This window comes from Amblyomma mixtum, chromosome 1 (assembly GCF_055824585.1).
Source record: "Amblyomma mixtum isolate Tamu chromosome 1, ASM5582458v1, whole genome shotgun sequence".
In the NCBI taxonomy this organism is placed as follows: domain Eukaryota; kingdom Metazoa; phylum Arthropoda; class Arachnida; order Ixodida; family Ixodidae; genus Amblyomma; species Amblyomma mixtum.
In genome coordinates, this window is record NC_143012.1 from 207,733,024 (window position 1) to 207,758,342 (window position 25,319).

At 46.3% G+C, this 25,319-nt stretch overlaps 1 protein-coding gene across 3 annotated transcripts in view; it reads left to right on the forward strand.

Annotated features, from left to right (window-relative positions):
- Positions 1–25,319, forward strand: part of LOC149370669 (uncharacterized) — a 50,334-nt gene that overhangs the window by 9,079 nt on the left and 15,936 nt on the right. For 2 of the 3 annotated variants that reach the window (XM_089562710.1, XM_089562714.1), the window contains 7 exons: positions 1,765–1,860; positions 3,017–3,121; positions 7,303–7,392; positions 10,150–10,239; positions 15,063–15,198; positions 16,797–17,020; positions 24,536–24,581. In XM_089562710.1, the coding sequence (XP_089418836.1) occupies positions 1,765–1,860; positions 3,017–3,121; positions 7,303–7,392; positions 10,150–10,239; positions 15,063–15,198; positions 16,797–17,020; positions 24,536–24,581 (787 nt within the window). The remainder of the gene's footprint in view (positions 1–1,764; positions 1,861–3,016; positions 3,122–7,302; positions 7,393–10,149; positions 10,240–15,062; positions 15,199–16,796; positions 17,021–24,535; positions 24,582–25,319) is intronic. The other variant, XM_089562721.1, reaches the window with a different exon arrangement.

A 25,319-nucleotide genomic window follows, 5' to 3' on the forward strand; every position in this document is an offset into this window, starting at 1 on the left:
CCCTCAGTGTAACAACTTCATGTGCTCACTGTTGCATGCAGCACATGTTTCAACTGTTGGGTCATGTGCAGATCGCACAAAAATTTAGTGGAGCATAGTTCAACGGTATTCACGCGCTTCTTAGTATAGTAGTTGTGCAAGGTGTGTCCCAGTCATGCGCAACCACAGCAGTGCTATAACATTGAGCCAGAGCCAATTACAGATTCTTTAATTTTGCATTGCGCTGTATGCAAATAGTTATGCATTGTGCTCAGTTTACTTTTTGTGCAGCTTGTGCATGTGCTCCATTTGAAAGGTTTTTGACATCTTATCCATTGTTGCCGCCGCGGTGGCTCAGCGGCTATGGTGCTCGGCTGCTGACCCAAAAGACGTGGGTTCGATCCCGGCCACGGCGGCTAGAATTTCTTTGGAGGAGAAATTCTAGAGGCCCGTGTACTGTGCGATGTCAGTGCACGTTAAAGAACCCCAGGTGGTCGAAATTTCCGGAGCCCTTCACTACGGCGTCTCTCATAGCCTTAGTCGCTTTGGGACGTTAAACCCCATAAACCAACCAACCAACCAACCATCTTATCCATTGTTGCTGTTTTACTGGTTATGTTTATCCCCGAGGCAGCCTTTTTTTTAGCATGTCACTGCATTCTTTTTGGGCCCTGTTGTTGCCCAGCACACTGACTACCTCAGGGCCTTAAGGGGGGACCCTGGTCTTGAAAAGAAAATTTTATTAATCTAGATATAGTAATAAAATTCTCAGGCCACATGTATTTTTCTGCACTGATTCTAGATATGTCATTTAATTTCGTGTAAAACAATTCCTTGAGCACTTGTGCAATTTTTATGCAAGTATTTTGGGAAAAGTTTTGCAGAAAATTTGCTGCAGGAAACTTGCTGAATTGCATGCCATTGGGTTTTCTTGACACCAAGGAATGCAATAAGGGTAAAATTATCATCCTGGCTATCCTATAACTTGAGTTATGGGGTACTGAAGCTGCCACTTCAGAAACAGGAATACACACTTTTCTTCTCATTTCTGAAGTGGCAGCTTCAGTACCCTATAATTCAAGTTCTATGATAGCCAGGATGATAATTTTACCCTTATTGCATTCCTTGGTGTCAAGAGAACCCAATGGCATGCATTTCAGCGAGTTTCCTGCAGCAAATTTTCTGCAAAACTTTTCCCAAAATACTTGCATAAAAATTGCACAAGTGCTCAAGGAATTGTTTTACACGAAATTAAATGACATATCTAGAATCAGTGCAGAAAAACACATGTGGCCTGAGAATTTCATTACTATATCTAGATTAATAAAATTTTCTTTTCAAGACCAGGGTCCCCCCTTAAGTACTCCAGGCTATCTTCTTCGCCAAATTGGCTTTGAAAGAGTGCAGTCAGAGTGTAGAATTAGGAGCTTTTAAGCTGTGTTCATACTAGAAAGTCCATCAGGGAGGGATGCGTGTTGTTTCTAAGAAACTGGTTACGCAGATGAATACTACCTCAGCGGGCCTGCTTGAAATGTTAGAACTGTTTCATAACGACATTAGGAGAGGTAACAAGAAATGTTGCTTTTAATATCTTGAACTCAATTGGTTTAAGCTGTAAACTTGGTTTAAGCTGTAAATGTGTGATGTAAATTATGGGTGTGCGAATACTTGAATATTCGAGTACAAATCGAATAGCAAGCTCTCAAATTATTCGATACCTAGTAGTATACGGGTGACCGAATATTCAGCTGACAACCGATTTTTTGGGACTCTCCAATCCTTTAGAGCGGGGCCAGAGGGGCAGTGCCAGTCAAGAAAGAGCCTGGACAAGGCCCGTCTGTGCCAGGCAACCCGTACCTGCTTCCAGCACCCACATCACAGGTATGGGCACATACCTCTCACCGGTCATTTCAGTGTCAAGGCTGCATGTGCAGGGTTTCTTAGTGTTCGGGGATATTACGAATTTTGAAACTATAGATATTTACTGTGGCCTACAAGACTTAAAGGAGCACTGAAGAGGAATCTGAACTTGTATTTTTATCGCTGGAACTCGATCTACACGTTCCGAGCGTTCTTGGAAACTTCGAATTGTTGCCCTGCACGGCCGATTTCCCTAATTTAAATCAGATTAACATCGGGCTCCAGCCCTTCTTTTTTTTTTTTTTTTTTTTGAATTCCCCGCAAACGGTGGGAGGAGTTGACCAACCTTTCACCCTGTCCTGTGGCGGCTTGCCGCTGTGCCGTCGGCGGAGTGATACGTAGTGATCGGCGAAAGCAACAAGTCCATGCGTATTTTTATTTCCGTGGGCCTAATTTGCAGCTGTGTAGTCTCTGACTAGATCTATTTATTCACGGAAACCTAAAAAAAACTAAATAAAACCGAAAGCAAAGTCTCCACGCGACTGCTTGAAAGGCACTCCATGCATTGGTCGACTCCTCCCACCGTCTGTGGGGAAATAAAAAAAAAGGCGAGAGCCGGAGGTTAACCTGATTTAATTAGGGAAATCGGCCGCACAGGGCAATAAATCAGTTTCTAAGAATGCTGGGAACATGTAGATAGAGTTCCCGTTGCAAAAAGACGAGCTTAGATTCCCCTTCAGTGCATCTTTAAATACTCCAGGCTATTTTCTTAGCCAAATTTGCTTTAAAAGAGCGCAGTCAGAATGTAGAATTAGGAGCTTTTAAGCTGTGTTCATACTAGAAAGTCCGTTGGGGAAGGATGCATGTTGTTTCTAAGAAACTGGTTACGCAGCTGAATACTACCTCAGTGGGCCTGCTTGAAATGCTTGACCTGTTTCATAACGACATTAGGAGAAGTAACAAGAAATGTTGCTTTTAATATCTCGAGGTCAATGATGTACTGGCTTGAGCTGTAAATGTCTGAAGCAAATTAGTGGTGTGCGAATACTTGAACATTCAAATATGAATTGAATAGCAAGCTCTCAAGTTATTTGGTTCGCAAATCGAAGAATACCTAGTATATAAGTGACTGAATATTCAGATGACAACCGATTTTTGGGACTCTCCAATCCTTCAGAGCGGGGCCAGGGGGACAATGCCAGTCAAGAAAGAGCCAGGACAAGGCCCGTCTGTGCCAGGCCCTAGCAACCCCCCGTACCTGCTTCCAGCACCCACGTCACAGGTATGGGCACATACCTCTCACCGGTCATTTCAGTGTCAAGGCAGCATGTGCAGGGTTTGTGAGTGTTCATAAATATTATGAATTCTGAAACTACAGATATATACCATGGCCTACAAGACTAACGTTCGCAGGGTACGAATCTTGAGTACCTTATATATTGCTGTGTTAAGACCACCCAAGTTGCAGCCCTAGTTGACTGTGACGTAGGCAAGATGTGGAGGCACTGTTGTCACCATTGGGCAGCCCATAGGAATGCACATAAAGAGGAAAAGTTTTGTAAGTGGTTGCCTTATTTCACAGTGAGCTCATAAGATCGTCCCTTCATTAAGAAAAGCAGAGTATGCAGTTCAGAACGAAGTACGCAAGCATGAAACGTCATTTCAAAGCGGATGTATTTTTAAAACACCACAATATGTGCTTGCCGGAAGTGCCTCAGTTGGGGGCTACTGGGAAGATAGAACTTTTATTATGATGAAGCACGGTGTATAGAAACGGATGTAAACAAAGCGTTCCAAAAATATTTTCTCAGTTCGCTGTGCACTTCTGAAGGTGGCTGTTTGTTGTCTGCTGACAAGTGCTTTTTAAAAAAGCATGAAGAAGTATGCATTGTAATTTCAGATCTGACATCATAAATGCATGTTGTGATCATGCCGGATGTACCCCCAACAGGCACTCTATCTGCTAGCGTTGTTTCAAGGCGCACAAGCTTCTGGGTCTGGCATGTTGTTGTGGCATTGCATTTCCTCACAAATATTGCCACGTATCACTATAGTGGCCGTTCGTTCGCGCTCAAGGCCGCAGGAAAGGGGTGTTATCATTTTTGTTTGTGACGCGAGAAGTGACTGGACTAATCTCGATTCATCATAGGCAAGAAGAGCTGCATCTACGTTTTTCCATATTACTGTAGATGATCTTGACCTGTTATCTCGAAGTTTCCTTGCCGGCTTTAAAGTGAACGATGCCGCGAGCGGCGGGCATTCGTAGTTCGACGACTGACGAGCACGTTTGTTGCTTACGCTGCCGCCAAGTGATTCAGTTCTTTTGGGGGCGCTAGTCAGCCCAAATAAAGAGCGTCGTTTGCAAGTCTTCTTGGTGTCTTCCTGACTGCTGGACTGCCGTCACTACAACGTGACAATATGGTCATAGAAACTCGACAGCCTAGACACTTCTAACTTGAAGAACGTTATGATAAGCGAGTGAAAGCCAACTGCGCTTCGCAGCAGATGATGGCGCAGACAATATTTCCGGCTTCCGCAAGTGCCGTTATGTTGGAAACATGTTGTTGGTCTATGAGTCTATGCATTCATCCCCCTCTTCGCGGTATGGCGTCACAGCACGCGCACTGCTCAACGCAAAAAATCTTCTAATGATGCAATTGGAAGGCCAGCAGTCGGAGGGAGATGGAGATCCAAAGGCAATGAAATCGTGCGCCACCCTTTGGTCCCTGTGCCAGCAGCCTTGTAGTTAGATTAGAAGGGTTAAAATCGCTAATTGAAGGCGTGAGGGACAGATTAGATCGGAGACAAAATTTGAGAACTCTGCATGGGATTTTACTTTCTCACAGTTCCTATGCAGGTTCTGCTTGAGGCCTTCTGCTCTGTTGCTCCCTAGACAAGTATAATTAATGCAGCATAGTAGGTGGCCATCAGCACAGTCTCAAGTAGAGAAAATATGCAGGGTATTTATTGTTCTTGGTTGCAAGCCGTCGTCCAGTAACCCAAGCTACTGTTTCATTTTCTTGGCATGCTATGCACAGTTGCGAGTTTATTACCTTATCTGTTAAGGAAGATACCATTAACGAATTTTGAAACCGAACTGTAGAGTCCAGTTTTGCGTTCTTGTTTCAAGAATGTCCTCACTTCTGTGATTTTGGTTGCTGAAGTACCATTAGAGTAAATTCAAATGTTGACACACGTGCGCTATATTCCTTGATTGTGCAGTGAGATAGCCGCTGTAACCGGTCGGTAAACGCAATCGCAAGGCCTTGGTGTAGAAACATGACTCACGCTCGCAGCTGATTAAGACTGAACTCGGACGTGGAAAGGTGAAATGTTGCATTCTGCTCATGGATGATGTTGAGATTTTACTGAGGGCCTCATGATACATCTGTGTGGTCTGCGTTGTGAGAGTATGAAGCTGGTCTGTAAGAAAAGGTGTTCATGAAACCAAGTGTCTCCTTTTCATTTGGGTGAACTCGTGGACGTGCGCAGAGAAAAAAATGCACTTTGGTGCATATGCTTGTCTTTTTTTTTAAGTGAACGGTGCGAGCACAGTTCAACAGAAGCGACAGTGAAGTCAACACTGTGCCGGCGGTGGTTACATGAGTGCAAAACTTGGGGTGGTGGCTTTGGATACGTAGTTAGTGGTTGTAGAATACGCGCCAATAGGTGCCCACTCTTGCAATTGAAGCTCCATTCAACCGCAGACTGTAACATTGTGCGCAAGTAAATCTCTGAGAAGGGGCAACGAGAAGAAAAAGTTGGCCCTTCTTTATCTGGACTAGCAGGAGTGTACGTATTCTGTTGCCATGGCCTTCAGTATGTTTTGACTTTGCAAACCTATATCTTGGAGACTGCGCTGAAGTAACTAATTAATACACTGAGTTTTAATTATTTGTGGATTCGAATGCTAGACTTACAAGAGAGAAGTTTAAATACTCGTATGGTTATTGTTTGTTTCAAGTTGAAAACTTTAATGTGTAGTTGATCTCAAATGTATCAAACGGTCAGGACATTCCCCCGAAACTCCCACGCAAAAGTACAGCACTATTGTTGGCATTTATCAAACTCGCATTTACAAAAACATTCGATGCAACGAAGGTGTGCTTTTCACATGAGGAGCCAGATCAGCTCTAGGCAGCAGTTTGTGCGCAGTTTGTCATATGGTGAAGCCAACCTAACGAGCCAGTGCCTCTAGGCGGTGGCCCTCTTCTGGCGTGCTTCGCTCATTTCGCTGCCGAAGGCGTCGCGAAAACCACCTGTACCTTAATTTCTATCAGAGATTATTCTGTTTATAGTGTACTAGTAATAGGATCAGAGTTCTTATGATACTAGTCGCTAGTTCCAAAGCACTGCCCGCAATGGCTTCGATGCAAAGCAAGCTAGGCCTAACGATGCTTGGCATCGATGCAATGTATTCTAGCGTCCAGGTTACAGATATGCTTATCATTTGCAAATTTTTTATATGTCGAAATATTGAGATATCAAAATATATTTCACAATCCTCTTTAGGTTGGATATATCCGAGATCAGCTGCATCACACACCTCTAATTTTTAGCTGCCACGCATGCCATTTTTGCCATTGTTTTATGCACCTGCAGTTTTGTATAGTTTTGCGTCTTTGGTGTGAAGAATTGATCAGAATAATCAACGTGTCTGTAACTGGGAGTGCTTGTCCTTCGGAAATACAGCTATATTAAGTTGCACAACTGTGCTTTCATTGGGTTGACATTGCTGAGTGGAAGCACTGTGGGAGTGGTACTTCGGAATAACGTGCCGTACCTGTAGTCTTTAATTGCTTTCCACAATCCTTGGAAGCGTAACAGGGGAAGCGTCATTGTTGTAATTTCCTAAGGAAGGTATTGTTACCACCACTACTCTCCCAGATACTAGAAAAAAAAAAAAAACCTCAGTGGCAGTTTGCCAACTGGTTATTAAAAATGTAGGGGTGGTGGCTCACTGTGCTCATGTAGCACGCCTGTTTTAGTGCCTTAAATTATGGCTAGGCGTTGCCTCACTGTGTGTTGTTAATCGAATCAGAAAGTTGGGCTTTGTGTTGCACACAGCTGATACAAGTTACTCAGTCCGTCATGACAGGCTGGAGAACAAACAATAAGGCAAGCATGCAGAGGCCTTTTGCTAGTGCAGACGCTGCCATGTCTGTTGATCCTTTGAGAGCTAGCTTGCGAATATTAGAGATGTGAAGTTTATGAGGTTTATGCCTCCTAAGCAGATTTAGCTGTGGTGCTTCTGCAGAGCTGGACAAAAAAATGCTCAGCACTAGAGAAATTCAAAAGAAAACGATTCTTTACCTGTTTGCTGTTGCTGGAAATGGTGTCATTATACTTGGATGCCTTTATTGCTGCCTACATACTATATGCTTACTTACTTCTCACTGGCAGTAAGTGTGCACTTATGTAATAACTGGCTCTTTGTATGTGATGGTCTGTTTGCATGAAAAGGCCAGCAGCGGTGCCAGCTCTTTGCAGCCAAGACACCCAGTGGCAGCCAGCCATCCCAAAGTGCCAGTTTCATCCCCTACTCCTGCGAGGGTAAGTTAGTTGGTGTGCTTTATTTTCGTTAATTATCAGACACACCAAGGCCTCAGCCTCAAAGAAGGCAGCTGTTGGAATACTGTTAGAAGGCAGTTGGGACATCATGGTAATACTGGCCTCAGAGAAAATATATATTTCGAACTAGACCATTGCATAGGCAAGCACCTCAAATTTTTTATTCTGAAAGCATTCTGGCCTGAGTAAACTGCTACTATAGTGCTTTAGCTCTTGGTATGTGGAAAGCACTACATAGTATTGTTGTGTTTCTTTGCAGCATTAAGTGAAAGTAGTGCTGTTCAGCACCTATGTGTACGTAGATTCAGGAAGCATCTCAATGAATGCGGAGTTTTTGAAATGATAAAATTGATAGGCAGTGTAAAGTCATGCAGTTGCCTGAATGAGTTACAGTTGAACCCCAGTGTAACAAAGTCACTTGTAGTCAAAAAATTCTTTAAATCGTGAATTTCATTAAGTCGAGATTCCTATATTTCAGCAGTCCGAATAAAATTAGATCCAGGAATGCTCTTGGTAGATGGCACTTTGGAAATTCAGTAGAATCTCATGATACGAGTACAATTGATTCGAATTTTGCCTTGGTAGAAATTTTAAAATGTCCCGGCCAGAGTACGTTATTACTTTATGCTACAGTTCGAGGTGGTGAAACTATTTCTCAACCCGTTGTGGATGATGCAAACGCATGAACCGCCAGACACCTGCCAGCAGGTGCCCGACGATGTTGCCATTCAGAAGGGGTTACTTGGCGACATATCGAGAAACAACGTGCCCAGGAAACAGAGGAATAACGAAAAGAACGTTTGCGAAAATGAGAAGTATCAGAAGCAGCTAAGCAAGCTAAGCTTTCGCAACCGACCATGTTTAACCAGAGCTAAACCACGCCAATTTTTTTCATAAAAGGGCACATGCAAATTGCAGTCTGTGTCACCTCAAGTTTTCGTTGTCATAGTCTTGTCCAGGAGACTCCTGGTATATGCATGCGATGCACGAGGACTTTGTTAAGTCGAATGCGGTGTAAAATTACCGTATATTGCCGATTATAAATCGACCCCCCAGCTCGCCACCCCCTTTGTGCAAAAAAAGTTAGACTTCGAATTTAGGTCAACGCTGCCGCACCCTGTGGTCCTAGCTCGCCCAAAAAGTTTTTCAGAAGGCTGAGTCATAAAGAAACACTTATTCGTTCGCGAGACATCTCTGACTCGTCCTCGCTTGTGGGTACACAGTCGCGATCATCATCTAATGAGCCACTGCTGCCACTGGTCGTCGGAAGCGGTGCCGAGATGCCGCACGTGAAAAACGCGCAGAGACTGTGTCTGTTGGTAGTCCATACCAGGCATCGTTGACCCATTGCGCCTTTGGAAATTTTTCCGTGGAACGCCCACGGTTTGTCGATAACAAGTTGCTATCGTATTAAAACAAACCTTTGGTGCATATCTCAAATAAATTCAGGTTTTTTTAAGCGGATCCAGTTTCGCACCGTGTCTGACAACTATTATGGAATTACGAGCGCATGGGGTTTGATATTATCTGCGACTCGGTCGAAATTACTTTTGACCCCGCATATAGGCCACTTTTAAGACTCTGCATATACGTCGACTCCGATTATAAGTCGACCCCCCAACATTGGAAGGACATTTTTAAAAAAAAATTTCGACTTGTGTGCGGCAGTGTACGATACTTTGTTAAATCAAAAAGTTTAGTGGTCATTTAATGCATGATTTCGTCATCATTACCTGCATAATACGTTCGGTGTCGGAGATGTCGGAGATGATATGCAGCCTAGATGTTTGCATAGATTTAAGTGCAACACAAGTAAATAGATGGGTCTGAAAATGAATTGCACTCCTCAGAATGGTTGGGTGGAGCAGAAAAGTATAGTTAAAGGGGGGATGCGGCTTTGCAATCCAAGATAAATGGCCAAAAAAAGTGATTTGAAAATTGTCACATCCACGTGTATGCCTCGTTTTTTATGCTGTCCCGACGTTTCATTGCTGAAACCGACCAGGCAGTACTCTAAAAAAATTGTTTTAAACGCACAAATGCAAGTTTTTCTCCATAACAGTTTTCTGCCTAGATACGCACCTCGCAAAGCAGTTTTCTTCAACCTTTTTAACCGATTTTTTTTTTTTTCATTCCTAGGACCAGAATGGAGCTCAAGATGTTTTTGGTTTCAAAATATGCAACGTTTATAAGTGTAACTCGGATATATCGAATTCAAAGCGGATCGGAAAATAGTTCGATATACAGATATAGGCTAAAACTGCACTCCCGATCATAACAAATTATGGCTTACCGTTTGGAACAGCCGCGAATCACATAGTATGGGCACGCAGTGTGAAAGCGCTTTATTTCGCGGAAAAAACAATCACTAATTTTGGGCTGCTTCTTTTTCCTCTGGGACACGAAGTTCAAAACACTGGTCTCGATCTTCTCGAGACTGTCCAGGTGCGAGAGCCCAGTGCCTTCCGTTTCGCAGCAACAGCGCCGAATCAGGCTGAACGCTGACGCCAGTTCAGTGGCGAAAATTTAATTCGATATACAACACAACTGTCCTACACTTTTACATAGTATTTTCAAGGGGGTAATCTGTGCGTTCGATATAGCCAATAATTCGAAATATGCGGGTTCGATATATCCGGGTTCGACTTATATGCTCGCTTACTTTTCACTGGCAGTAAGTGTGCACTTATGTAATAACTGGCTCCTTGTACTATGTGATGGTCCCCTTTGCATGAAAAGGCCAGCAGCGGTACCAGCTCTTTGCAGCCAAGACACCCAGTGGCAGCGAGCAATCCCAAGGTGCCAGTCTCATCCCCTGCTCCTGCGAGGGTGAGTCAGTTGGCTCTGCTTTATTATGGCTTCATTATCACACTCACCAAGGCCCCAGCCTCAAAGGAGGCAGCTGCTGGAAGGCAGTTGGGACAGCACGATAATGCTGACCTCACAGAAGCTGCGGAATCTTTTGCAACGGGGGGCGTACTTCGCCGGGCACTTTGGCAGCAGCGGCGGAGAGGGGCGGACGTCGAATAATCCGTTCTTCGCTGTGTTTTACAGGTTGGTCAAACCTTTTTATATTAAGTTCGTGCATGTTGCTTGGCTATCTGCCGCTGCTGCCAACTTGCTAGTCGATATTGGTCACCATGACTCGGTGTTGCAAATGTCGCGAAAAGTTAAAGAATGACGATAATGCCATTACATGCAGTGAGTGTGAATTTTGTTTTCATGGCGCGATATGTTCAGGCATGAGTGAAACAACATTTGCTTCAAAACGAGGGTCGACTAAGAAGGCTTGGAAGTGTGAAGCGTGTAAACGTTCGACTGGAGGCAAGGGTGACGCCTCAAACGGTGACTCGAATACGGATGCCGACCTGAAAGTCCTTATTGTAGAAATGAACAGGAAACTGACTTCCCTTCTCCCTCTTACCGAAAAGCTAGATGCAGTAGAGAGCTCAATCCAGATGCTGCATGAAGAGTTTGCCACTATTAAAGAGCGTCTTGATACGCAGGATAAGGAAATCAAAGGAATTAAAGGCAGAATTGGCAAGCTCGAGAGAGACGCTGGCTCAAAAGATATAACTCAGTTACAACTCAGTGTCCATGACTTAGAGTGGCGCAGCAGGCGCTTGAACATTGAGATTCATGGCATTCCTGAGGCGGAAGGAGAGGACCTCTTGTCAAAAGTCAACGAAGTGGCGGATAAGATTGGCATGAATCATCTCACTGAGGCGGACACCCTCGCGCTTCATAGGATGTCGGCGAAACCAGGGAAGACAAAAGGTGTGATTGCCCGTTTTGTAAGGCAGGATCTTCGAGACGCTTGGCTGCAGAAAAGGGTGGTTCTTAAGGAAAAAGGCGACTCAGTGTACATCACAGAAAACATGACCAACTATTCGAGAGTGTTGTTGCAAGCCACAAAAGAGTGGGCTAAACAGTCTGGCTTTGCATATGTGTGGCATGTCAATGGGAAAATTTTGGTGCGTAGAAAGAGTGGCGATGGCGCTAAGGTTATCAAGAGCGTAAGTGACCTTTCCACACTTGGTAGCTAAATGCCTTTTCGTGTAGACGGAAACCCGTGATCCTTATCTTGAAATGGCGCACCTAGGGCATGTTACCTTAGAAGAACTCTTAAGAGAGCTTGGTGGTCAGACACATGGTTATCTTCGTTGCTTTCACTTAAATGCACAGTCTGTATTCAACAAGGTTGCTGAACTAGAGTCCTTGTTAAAAAAGCTTGAGAACTGTTTTGATGTTCTGATGATAACAGAAACATGGCAAACAAGCAGTTCTGACACTTTTGATCTTCCTAATATGAAAACTTTTTCTGTTAATAGAACCACTCGTCGCGGTGGTGGTGTGTCTGCGCTAGTAAGCTCTCTCTTACAACCTGCCTTGCTTTCAGAATTTTCTTGTGTCACAGATAATTTTGAGATTATTTGTCTGCAAATCAAAGACGTTGTAATTGCAACTTGTTATCGCCCTCCGGATGGCTCTCTCCTTGAATTTTTTGTTTTTTTAGATAATCTATTGTCATTTGTTAACCAAAGCAGATACAATGTGATACTTGCCGGTGATTTTAATGTTGATATGAGTAGCAATTGTGCGAAGAAAACAGATTTTGAAAATGCATTGCTATCTAATGGTTGTATAAACCATATTGTTTCTCCCACACGGCTAACGTCGTCCACGCAAACAATTCTAGATTTAGTAATAACAAATTATGATGCTAACCTGGTCAGTTCCGGTGTTCTCACTTACCCTATTAGTGATCACCTGCCTGTGTTTTGTAGCATAAAATTTAGTACTCGGGGAAACTTCCACCATAAAGTGTCTAATCTTTTTCAGCCTGTTACACCTACCCTCTTAGAAGCTTTTTATCATGAGTTGGGAACAGTTTGCTGGGACAACATCCTTCAGGAAACAAATGCGAACGTAGCTTATGACGCCTTTTTGAGTTTGTTTCTTTCGGTATACCAACGTCACTTCGTATTCAAACGCCACACGGGTAATAAGAGATGTCGAAAACCGTGGGTGACAAAGTACCTATTGAAGAAGATTGAAAAGAAAGAACGCCTGTTTAAAACATTTATGCGAACTCGTACAGCATCTGATCTCGCTACGTTCAAAAAGTTTCGTAATGACTTGACTAAGCAGCTAAGAAAAGCAAGAGAACTATACTATCAGAACATGTTCGGTTCCAACGTAAAGCGGACTGACTTAATGTGGAATAACTTAAATGCACTGATGGGTCGGAGCGAGAAAAAACAGATAGTTGAAGAAATTTTTTATGAAGGACAGATATTAAAAGGAGAAGAAATGGTAAATATCTTTAATGACTACTTTGTTAATCAGAGATTTTACTAAAAACCCGACAACATCATACAAAACTTCAGGGCAGAAAAACTCTAGCACAATATTTTTTGAACCAACAGATGCAAATGAAGTGTGTTCTCTCTTTTTGAGTTTAAATAATTCTCATAGTGTTGATGCCGATGGTATACAAATAAGACCCGTGAAGTATGTGATACGTATAATCAGCCCCATTCTAGCGCACATTTTTAATCTCTGCATTTCTACCGCTGTTTTTCCAACAAAAATGCAAGTCGCCCGTGTGATAGCCTTATATAAGAAAGGTGATAAAAATGATGTATCTAACTACAGACCGGTGTCAATTCTTCCTGCCTTCTCGAAAGGACTAGAGAAAATCATCCTAGATAGAATATCGCGCTTCTGCAGCAAGCATAATATTATAACTACTTCGCAATATGGTTTTAGAAGGGACAGGTCTACAGAGCTGGCGCTGTTGGACCATAAGGAATATATTCTAAAACAGTTTGAAGAGAAATGTATTGTTATGGGTATTTTTGTTGATTTTAGCCAAGCCTTCGATTATATTAGTCACACTATCCTTTTTGAAAAATTGCATCATTATGGTATACGGGGACATGTTTTGGCTCTGCTCAAAAGTTACCTATCAAATAGATTTCAATATGTCGACATAAATGGTCTCATTTCTCACAGCAAAAAAATAATTTCAGGAGTCCCACAGGGTAGCATTTTAGGCCCTGTCCTATTTAATTTGTACATTAATGATATTGTACACATCTGCTCAGATACCAAGTTCGTTATATATGCCGACGATACGAGTGCTTTGGTGCCATCACGTTCTGAAGCTGAAGGAATTACTAAAGCAAATAATGTTCTGCGCAAATTGGACTCGTGGACTTCCAGCAATAATTTAAAACTTAACGCAAACAAAACAAAGGTGGTAATTTTTCGACCAAAAAGTAAACAAATTTCGTTACAAGGAACCGTAATGTTTAGATCCGCAGCCATTGATGTGGTAGATACTGTCAAGGTGTTAGGGGTATATTTTAATTCAACTTTACAATGGAATAATCATGTAAATAGTATAATCAGCAAACTGAGCTGCATAACTGGAATTTTAAATCGCAACCGCTATACTCTTCCAAAAAAAGTTAAACTAATGGTCTATAACGCTCTCTTTGTCTCCCACCTAAACTACTCTCATTTAGTTTGGGGAACAACAACGAAAACTAATCTGTTGAAGCTTGAAAGGCTACAGAAAAAAATAGTACGAATAATTGAAAACGTTGAATACACAACACCTTCTTCACATATCTTTGCTTCGCTTAATTTGTTAAAAGTAAGAAATATATACGAATACAAATTATGCAGGCAGTACCGTTTAAGCGTCCAACGAAAGAGTACAGTTTTTACTGAAATGGCAGAATTAAGGCCCAATTATCCCACCTACAGCACCAGAACTCCAGAACGATGGAAAATTCCAAAATGTCGCATTGCCTATGGACAACAAACACTCCGGTATAATCTTCCGCGATTATTGAATGCTGCAGAAAAAGAAGCCGCTGATGTATCCAGTATGTCTCTTCCAAATATGTACAAATATTTTGCTACTCATACTTTTCTTTCTTTGTGTGAATGAACGCACAGATCTATCCTTATGTTCAATTGTTTATGTTCGACTGTTTATTGTTCGACTGTTTATTGCCCCACTCTGCTGCTGTATACACTGTAAGGGGGCGGAGGATTTTTCAAGCCGCAAATGTACGGCTTTTCCCTCCGCCTCCTTCCACTTCTTTGTGGAGAATAAAACTTGTATGTATGTATGTATGTATATATTTCGAACTAGACCATAACTAGAACATACATTTCTGCTTTGCAAAAAAAAAAAAAAATTATAATGTCATTACCTGTAAGAGATCAGTAGTAATGCAATGATTGTTGAATGAATGTTGAACATGCCTTCTCTCACATTTTCTTAACTGTGTAGCTTTTTTACAAGGTTCAGAGGAAAATATACATGTATGAGAACCAATTTTCTGGTGTTATAACAGTGAAATTTTGTGAGTGTAGTTAAAGCTATTTCCAATGCGCATAAAATTTTGTTAAATAAATGCGTCAAAAAATTTAAAAAAAAAAACATTTTGCTGGAAGCTGCGAGCCCCCCCATAAATTGCGTATGTAAAAATAGCACCTGCTGTGAGGTTGTTTTGCAAAATGCGAAAAAGGAAATATAACTTGTAGTTTTGTTTTTGCAACGCGTGCTTTTGAATTCAGCGATCTCATTTTGTAAATCTCACCTTATCTCTTGCCTTCACTCTGTCTTGCAGAAACCATTGCAGGATGTTCCTGCCAATGCGGGGAAGCAGTCGGGCACCTCGTGGCACTCGAACACGCCAACAACTTGGCGAGCGCCACGGTACCGGCAGAAGTACCCCACTGCCCAAAATTACGCCAATGACAACGGTGAGGCGTAGATAGTGCCCGGGTTTCCAGGCTTGGACAGTGTTTCACCCTTTCTTAGCTGTTGAAAGGACGCTTTTTTAATGCGGTACCGTTCAAAGCTCCGTTGGGAAGAAAATGTCATCTGTCGTAAAATTTGCGCATCTGCTGGAGTCTGGGAGGGACAGCAGCAGACGGGTGATGACATCAACAGTGGAATCTCGGTGATAAGAACATGGCTGATATGAATTCGCGAAATTCCCCGGCCGGAGTGCATTGGGTACAGTGCGCCTAATTTCGAAAGTTCCGTACTCTTCTGCGCTACTTTGGGTGATATGAACGCGTGAGCCGCGACCGCACCCTTGAGGGCACTGCCGGCTAATCGCGAGTGGCTAACCACGAGTGGCTAATCACGCACCTCGAGCAGTGAGTAGTGGCGTGCGGCCCGCACATCGCTGATGTCATGATCACCGGTCGTGCTCTATGCACCACGAGTAGCAAGCTGTGGCTGCACGGCCGTGACTAAAACCTTTCAGCCGTAAACAGATCTGTGTGAATGCATTTTTCATGCTTCTGCATGCGAATTTTGTTTGTTTGGATGATGCAAAATTTTGGATGATATGAATTTTTTCGCAGCCCTTTGCGATCCGTATCACCAAGATTCTACTGTATGTGTTTGTTTCATCGATGTCATCACCTCCAGATGCCTTTAGGGAAACATCTAACCATCAGCTAGACGACATAAAAAGAAAGAACTACGTGAAATTCAATGGAAAGGCGTCAGCAGCTTCTAATACTGTCACATTGCCAACCCAGAATGCAACTAAATGTCTGAGCATTTTTTTTTTTCTGTATTGTTACTTGAACAGATAAGATTTTAGAGGTTCACCAAGGACAACCCCATCCAACATTTATTCTAGGTAAAAAAAAAAATGATTCTTTGGCTCTTTCTCGCTACATTGATGTTGGTGTGGCTGCTAAAGACTCATTTCTTGCCAGGGGAAGTGGATTTAAAAACCTCCCCACCGCTCGATTCAAACTCCTGGTGTCATGGCTAAAAAAGGACTCTGTGATCATTGTTTGCGAGTAAATGGCCACGTAGCCACGTGTGAATTAAGATGCAACAAAAATGGGGTGTACAGAGAAAAAGATAGGTGTAACGTTAAGAGATCGGAAGCGGCAGAGTGGGTGAGGGAACAAACGCTCATTAATGATATCCTAGTTGAAATCAAGAGGAAGAAGTGGGCTTGGGCAGGGCATGTAATGCGAAGGCAAGATAACCGCTGGTTCTTAAGTGTAACGGAGTGGATTCCAAGAGAAGGCAAGCATAGCAGGGGGCGGCAGAAAGCTAGGTGGGCGGATGAGATTAAGAAATGTGCGGGAATACGATGGCCGCAGTTAGTACAGGACAGGGTTAATTGGAGAGATATGCGAGCGGCCTTTGTCCTGCAGTGGGTGTAGTCGGGCTGAAGATGATGGTGATGATGATAAAGTAAAAGTGAGTCAGTTCTGTCCTTTACTTAGTTTTAGTGCCGTGCTTTGTGGCCTGATGATTTCCGAGAAGCTGAGTCACTTCACTGGCCTAATCCACTCCTTTGTGTGCATGGCTGCGTGTTGTATAGGTTTCCACAAGCCCAGCGTGAACACGTGGATGTGGTTCCTGAAGAAGGCTGGCGTGGTGCGCCACAGGGCGGTCGTGTATGCCAAGCTGCTCATGTGGCACGGCGTGAACCCCTCCAGCATGTGGCTCTTCACGGGCCAGGACATCTTCCAGATGGGCATCGGAGACTTCCGCGACATCTACCTGATACAGGAGCAAGCCCACCATTTCCATGCAGAGTGCGACGTGAGTTGTCCGATGGCGTGAAAAGCAGTTAAAGAGGCATTTGCATTGTGTGACATACATAATCAGTTCCAGTGTCACACCGGTTGTCAGTGACAGTGGTCTTGACGCCAAGCTGTGTGGCACTAGGTGACATGCTTACACACATACATTCGAACCTTGGTATACTGAATATGGGCGCAACTAATTACCAAGCCCCCTGAAAATTTTTTAACTTAACACATGCTACTCTTATCTTTGTATACTGAATGCACTTGGATGTAAAATGGATATACCGAACTCCACAGTGTCACGTGGTGCCAGTGGCAAGCATTCACGCCATGGGCCACGCCTTTATCTCGCGTTTGCCAACAAGGCCAACAAAGACTTAGCAGCATGGAGGGTTGTTAGCCATGCGGTCGGCAAGCATTCACTATTCATACCCGTCGACCCTGCCCCAGAACCACCAGGGCAGACGTTTCTCACGAATGGTTGTTAATAAGCTGTCACAGAGGTGGTAATAACAGCAGTAGCTTTCAATCTTATGTAGCATTTTCCAAGCAACTTCTGTGATGCAGCGGAGCTACTCTAACTGACATCTGACCTTCTGTCGCCATGTGCTGGCAGGGCTGTGAGGGAAAGCCAACCGCACTGGCTTTTGGCACTGTTTATCGCGGCTGAGCGCCTTCAAAATGGTGGTAAAATTTTGGAAGAGGTCCCTTCCTATTCCTTAATAACATTCTCCTTAGTTGCCATCCTTTAAATGTCTGAATTGTATGTTGTTGATTTCGGATACATTGAGCTTTACCTTTTTACCTGTTTGCTATAATGATGTTCAGCATCATGGCATAGTTAGCACATATAGGTTGGGAAAACATTTCAACCAAACAGGACAGCATATGTCACCTGGTGATGACAGTGATATTAAAAGTGGTGTGTGCTGAACACTCTCTAGGTGGGAACCATTGGTATATAAGTCACCACCTGATTTTTCGAACTCTGTGGGACATGAAAAATGGTCCAAATAATCAAACAGTCTGAAAAATGCGTGAACTCAAAAAAAAAACACTTTTCTGCGAAATGCCAGCTTTGAAAGTCGCAATCTTCATCGATTTTGCTGTTGATAATATTAGACTGCATTTGAGCCGTAGTCTTTCTTTCGTTACGTCTACGCCATCTGACGTCACTGTTAACAGAAAGCGCAGCATGGCCTCAGGTCATGTTGAGAATGCAAGGCAAAGTATGCACCACGTGAAGCAACGAAAGTTGCAAAGACCAAGGAAAGGAACCCTCCTTCTTTTCCCCTCAGACTTGGCAGACGCTGCAGCTTTTCCGTATTCATCGTGACCATGCGCTCTTCCTTGTAGGCCACATCAATGGCAACGAAGAATGTGCCACTACCTCGAGTGGCAACGATGAAGAACAAATAGCCAAGCCTATCCAAATCGTTCTCTCGGATTGACTCCATTCAGATCGAAGGTGGCACCTTTCACAGCAGTGAAAAACCAGTTGGTTGTGACAGCGATGCTCGCTTGAGTCTATATTGTAGCGTGCAACGCCAAAAAGAACACCCGCGCAGAGACGAAAAACCTGCGGCGGTCCCCTAGTGGTTCGAGCGCGCGCGAGAGAGCCAACTAACTTCTTCCTCTTCTAGCGCATGCGCTACTTCTGTCTCTTCTTCGAATGCATGTATCACTGCCCCCCTCTTCTGCAGCATCGACACGATGCGGCTGGGAGTGAAAAGTCAGCGAAAGGGTAGAACACAGCTGCAGTGGACCGCAGTTCAGTCAGGTAGCCGGTCGTGGTAAGGCTTCATGCGAACAACGTGTACGACTTCAGTTCGGTGCGACCGGCGCGATGAACAAGCGGTCGGGGCGGGAGCAACTGCATAAGTCACATCACTGATGCGGCGCACTACTTCGTAAGGGCCGAAGTATCGGCGCAGCAGCTTTTCAGAGAGCCCGCGGCGACGAACAGGTATCCAAATCCACACAAGGTCGCCGGGAGCATAACTGACGAAACGGCGTCCACAGTTGTACTTAGTGGCGTCAGCCTCCTGTTGACGGTGGATGCGCAGGCGGGCCAGTTGACGCGCTTCCTCAGCACGCTGAACGAAGGTATCTACGTCGATGTCAGCGTCAGAGTCGCAGTAAGGGTCGACGGGCAACATAGCATCCAACGGAGTGGTCACCTGGCGACCGAAGACAAGCTGAAAGGGGGTCAGTCGGGTTGTTTCCTGCAGGGCGGTGTTGTACGCAAACGTTACGTACGGCAGAATGGCGTCCCAAGTTCGATGCTCGACGTCAACGTACATTGATAGCATGTCGGCTAGTGTGCGGTTGAGTCGCTCTACCAACCCGTTTGTCTGCGGGTGATACGCCGTAGCACGTCGGTGGCTCGTGTGCGTCAGAGTCATCACGGACTGGGTTAAGCGGGCCGTGAAAGCAGTTCCCCGGTCAGTAATAACAACGGCGGGTGCTCCATGACGCAAGACAATGTTGTGGACGAAGAACTGCGCCACTTCAGCAGCAGTGCCCTTGGCAAGAGACGTGGTCTCAGCGTACCGTGTGAGGTAGTCAGTCGCAACGATTATCCAACGCTTTCCAGACGAAGACTTCGGAAATGGGCCAAGGAGGTCCATGCCCACTTGATGGAAAGGGGTCTTCGGTGGATCGACGGGGTGAAGAAATCCGGCCGGTTTCAATGGAGGAGTCTTCCGACGTTGGCATTCACGGCATGTTTTGACGTAGGCCCGCACCGATGGGAGTAACCTGGGCCAATAATACTTTTGTCTAATCCGCGCGAGTGTACGGCTGACTCCAAGGTGGCCGGCGGATGGTGCATCATGACAGGCACTCAAGATCTCAGACCGCAGCTGGGATGGTACGACGAGTAGGAACACTTCTTCGCTGTTGGCAAAGTTGCGCTTGTAGAGAACACCAGACCGTAAAGTGAAGGAGTGAAGCCCTCGAAGAAAAACACGCGGAATGGGAGCTTCACTGCCTTCGAGGTAATCGATGAGCGGCGCCAACTCCGTGTCCGCCCTCTGAAGCTGCGCCATTTGGGTGGTACTAACAGAGCCCAGGAAAGGAAAATCATCGGTTGTTTCTTCGGTATTGATTGGGATAGGCGCGCGCGACAGACAATCCGCATCCTGATGCTTGCGGCCAGACTTGTATACTACTGTTAAGTCGTATTCTTGCAAGCGTAAGCTCCATCTAGCCAAGCGTCCTGAGGGGTCTTTGAGGCTCGCCAGCCAGCATAAGGAGTGGTGGTCGCTTACCACACGGAAGGGTCGTCCGTAGAGGTACGGTCGGAACTTGCAGATGGCCCATATCACTGCAAGACATTCTTTCTCCGTCGTAGAATAATTGGTCTCGGAGCGCGTAAGTGTCCGACTAGCATAACTGATGACCCATTCTGCACCGTCTTGCCACTGGATCAGTATTGCACCAAGGCCAACATTGCTGGCGTCAGTGTGGATGTCCGTGGCAGCATGCTCGTCGAAATGGCCGAGTATCGGAGTGCTTTGCAGACGGCTGCGAAGCTCGACAAATGCAGCCTCTTCGTCGGTCCCCCAGAGGAAGGTCGTGTCGTCACGGGTCAGTGCGTTCAGCGGTTCCGCGATTTTCGAGAAATCTTGAATAAAGCGCCTATAATAGGAGCACAGGCCTAAAAACCGGCGAACGGCCTTCTTGTCAGTTGGGCGTGGAAAACCTGAGACGGCAGCAGTCTTGTCAGGGTCCGGGCGAACACCTTGTGCGCTGACAACGTGACCAAGAAAGCGAAGTTCCTCAAAGCCAAAATGGCATTTCTCGGCTTTGATGGTGAGTTGCGCGGATTTGAGCGCTTGTAGCACAATGCGCAACCGCTCCAAGTGTTGGTCAAAGGTGGGCGAAAATATAACGACATCGTCCAGGTACACCAGGCAGGACTGCCATTTCAAGCCGGAGAGGACAGTGTCCATCATGCGTTGGAAAGTAGCCGGTGCTGAGCACAGACCAAATGGGAGCACTTTAAACTCATAGAGGCCGTCAGGCGTCACGAAAGCCGTCTTCTCCCGGTCTCTCTCGTCCACTTCGATTTGCCAGTACCCGCTTTTAAGATCCAATGACGAGAAGTATCTGGCGTTCCGCAATCGGTCGAGCGCGTCATCTATCCTGGGCAGCGGGTAAACGTCCTTTTTGGTCACGCTGTTAAGTTTCCTGTAGTCCACGCAGAAACGCAGAGTATTGTCCTTCTTTTTGACAAGAACCACAGGCGATGCCCACGGACTGGTGGACGGCTGAATGACATCGTCTGCAAGCATCTCGGCAACCTGATTCTGAATGGCTTCTCTCTCCACCGGGGAAACACGATATGGGCGCTGGCAGACGGGTCGCGTAGTCTCGTCAGTGATGATACGATGCTTGGCGAGTGGAGTTCGGCCGACCTTCGAGCACGTAGCGAAACAGTCCGCAAATTCTGCCAAGAGGGCCGACAGAAGATCCCTCTGAACCGACGGCAAGGCAGGATTTATTCTGACTGACTGAAGAACGTGATGTGGGCCAGCATACTCCGGAGAGGGTCCTCCCACGGTGCACAAACCTGGAACCTCAGCAACGTCGTGGAGGAAGGCAATAGCCATGCCTTTGGCCAGGTGCTGATATTCGTTGGCAAAGTTAGTCAGGAGGACGTGGGTGTGGCCGTCACGTAGTTGGACGAGACCTCTTGCAACGGCAAGTCCCCGCTTAAGCAGCAGTGGACTATGGCTGTCCGCTAGGCCCTCGTAGTCATGAAAGAGGTCGTTCCGCACGAGCACCAGAACACTGCACCGCGGCGGCACCGTGACGTCGTTCTCGACAATGCGCAGAGCGTTGCTGCAGGGATCGCGGGAGTCAAAGCGCGCCACGGCCTGTTTGGTCGAGAACGTGACACGTGCCTCCCGAAAGTCAATCACAGCGCCGTTCGACTGCAGGAAGTCGATCCCCAGAATCAAGTCTCTGGAACACTCGGGGAGTACGACAAATTCACCAACGTACGTAAAACCACTAATCCCAACTCTAGCCGTGCACTTGCCCACAGGGGAAATTAGGTGGCCACCAGCGGTGCGAATGGGGGTCCCCGTCCACGGTGTCAGAACCTTCTTAAGTTCTCCAGCGAAGGCACGGCTCATAACAGAGTAATCAGCACCGGTATCGAGCAGCGCGGTAATGTCAGTGCCATCAATTGTCACACGCAAATCGGATGCAGCGTATCTGATACTGTCGCTGCCTCTCTCTGTCCGGGTATCGTCGGCTCGAGGGTTCCGCGATGGAGGATCTTGACACGTCCCGACATCAGCGGCCTTGCCTCCAGAGGTCGCTGGTGTTAGTTTTCCCGACGCGGACTCGGCGAGCGACGGCCAGCAGAGCTACTCTGGCGGCCAGGGCTGGAAGAGTGATAACGGAGAGGCGAAGGGGAACGGGACTCGCGCCTTCCAGAGTAGGCAGGGTTCTGGCGTGTCCAGAGATGCTGTGCAATCTCATGCGGTCGTTCGCCGTTCTGAGGGCAGGGTGCGTCGGGATGGAAACCGCGAAGGCCCACTTGGCGGTACGGACAGGCGCGGTAGAGGTGACCAGGCTCCCCACAGTGGTAGCAGAGAGGCCTGCGGTCCGGTGTACGCCACAAATCCGACTTGCGAGGGCGTGGCCCAGCTGTAGCAGATGCGGTTGCAGAATACGTGGCGATGTTACTCACGGAGGTCGACGGGGTCACACCGTAGCCAGGCACGCTTGCGTGACATGTGCCGATGTTGCTCACGCCAGGCGTTGGGGTAATGGGACCGTAGCCTGTCGTGCGACGTACAACAGATGCGTACGTGGGTCGGTCATCGAACCGGGATGGCGCTTCGGGGACAGGAGGTGCCTGCGCAGCCTGTCGCACCTCGTCCCTGACAACTTCGGACAGCGCTGCCAGCGGCGCAGGTGCAACCTGAGGCAGATGGATCCGTTGCAGTTCCTCCCGGACAACGGAGCGAATTAGTTCACGCAAGGTGTCTGCACTGCCACCGAGACACGACGAAAAGCCTTCGGGCACCATGCAGTTGATGTCCCGGTTGTACTGGCGGGCCCGTTGTTGCAGCGTCGTCTCCATCGTGGTCGCCTCGGTTAGAAATTCCGCCACCGTGCGGGGTGGGCTGCGCACGAGGCCCGCGAACAGCTCCTGCTTAACCCCACGCATGAGATGGCGCAGCTTCTTCTCCTCTGTCATGTTGGGGTCGGCGCGCTTGAAAAGACGGGTCATGTCTTCGGTGTACATGCGCACGCTTTCGTTCGTGCGCTGATTTCGGGAGTGCAGCGCAGCTTCGGCCTTCTCCCGGCGGTCAGCGTTGGGGAACGTAGCCAGGAGACTCCGGCAAAACGTCTCCCAGGTGGGAAGTGTAGCCTCGTGGTTTTCAAACCACGTCCGAGCAGACTCTTCCAGGGCAAAGTAGACGTTATTCAGCTTGCGCTCGTCGCACCAGCCATTGTAGCGTGCGACCCGCTCGAACGTCTCCAGCCAGTCCTCAGCGTCTTCGAACACGTCACCGTGAAAAGATGGCGCTGTTCGCGGTGGGTGGCAAAGGATCGGCGCCAGGGGCCTGGTGTCAGCGGCCATGGCAGTTGGACTCGACGGTAGAGGCTGGATCGGCGGCTGGGTCCTGGTGTCAGTGGCCATGTCAGTTGGACTCGGCGGTCGAGGCTGTGTCGTCCTTGTTGGCGGGGGAAGGGGCCCAAATTCAGGCGACTCTCCGCGGAGACGGCGGCTGGGTCGCTGGTGAACCGGTGTGAGGTCCGTAGTGACGCTGTACGGAGTTTGCAGGTCGGGAAGCGTACCCAGCACTGCTCCACCAAACTGTAGCGTGCAACGCCAAAAAGAACACCCGCGCAGAGACGAAAAACCTGCGGCGGTCCCCTAGTGGTTCGAGCGCGCGCGAGAGAGCCAACTAACTTCTTCCTCTTCTAGCGCATGCGCTACTTCTGTCTCTTCTTCGAATGCATGTATCAATATTAGGTCGAAAAATCAAATTTCGGTCGATAAAATGATCTCCGCATTATTGCCAATGTCTATTTTAGTCCGAAAAGTCAAAAAACAGTTCCTAAACAAAGTCCGAAACATTGGTCGGCTACTGTAGATGTCTTTGAAGTAGCTTCTGTTACTTGTAGAATGCAGAAAAGAAGGCAAATGTCCCAAAATATCTTGTGTAAATGCAAGAAGGTAAATGTGCGTGATGAAAAAACTGGCTTTGGTCCAGTGGGTGCCTGTGTACCTGCTGTTAAAGTGCATATCTTCACAGGTTATAACGGCAGTTGACAGTGCACTAATGTGCCCAATGGTGCCTTTGTGGTGCGTTATCTTTTATTTTACTTTTTATTCTTTAGAGTAGCTCGCATCTCATGCATTCTCGAAGCATGAGTGTTGGATGGTGTAACAATTTGTACTAACACATAGAGTACACAAAAAAACACAGCGTAATTGTAAGTTTTGCAGTTTATGCATTAGTTTTTGTTCAGCATGTTATGTTTATTTCCTTGGCAGGGCAGCTTGCTGGATGGAGCAGGATATATGAACCAGTACCATGAAAGTAAGCACCGTATTTCTTACCTTCATTTGGATGTGCATGCATGTGAGAAAGCGATAAACATGTTTGGAACTGTGCAACTCTTAACTCCGTGCTAAAGCTGTGAATGAAAGGCTGTGTTCATAGTTCTTGTGAGTCCTGAAATTCTTCTGGTACAAATTAGATATGAGTGCGCAGAAACCAGCTTTGAAATCTAATACTTGTGCGGAACGACAAAACTTCAGAATGGGGAAAACTTCTGTCAGGTCGTACAAGACTGCTTGCTGCTTTTATTGCCTTGAAAAATGGTTCTTTCTTCATAAAAGGGAGTAAATTAAAGAGAGGAGCTCTTAGCACTGAAACTCTCGCCCTGTAAGCAGCCACCAAGAAAATGGGCTGAAAGAGTGAAAGGCGAAAATAGTACACAAGAACAGAAGGCTTAGAGAATCTAGTGGTATACTACACTGAAGCTCTGTTGGAAGAGGCAGCAGAAATCAGCATGAAAGGTTTTAATGTAAGCAGAGAAATTGTCACTAATGATGCGGATGGTATTGGTATGATATGGTAGTAGCCTTACGTACTGCGTTACACTGTGTAACTACGTATTGTTACGCGGCGGCCAGCCGAAGAATGAGACGTGGTGAACCATGGCTATGAGATAATTTAATGGCCGCTGGCCTAACGCGGGCGCTCCGTCCCGCGCCCCTGCCAGCTTCGTCTTCGTCACACTACCCGGGGCCTCCGAGCGATCGTCCCGATCGG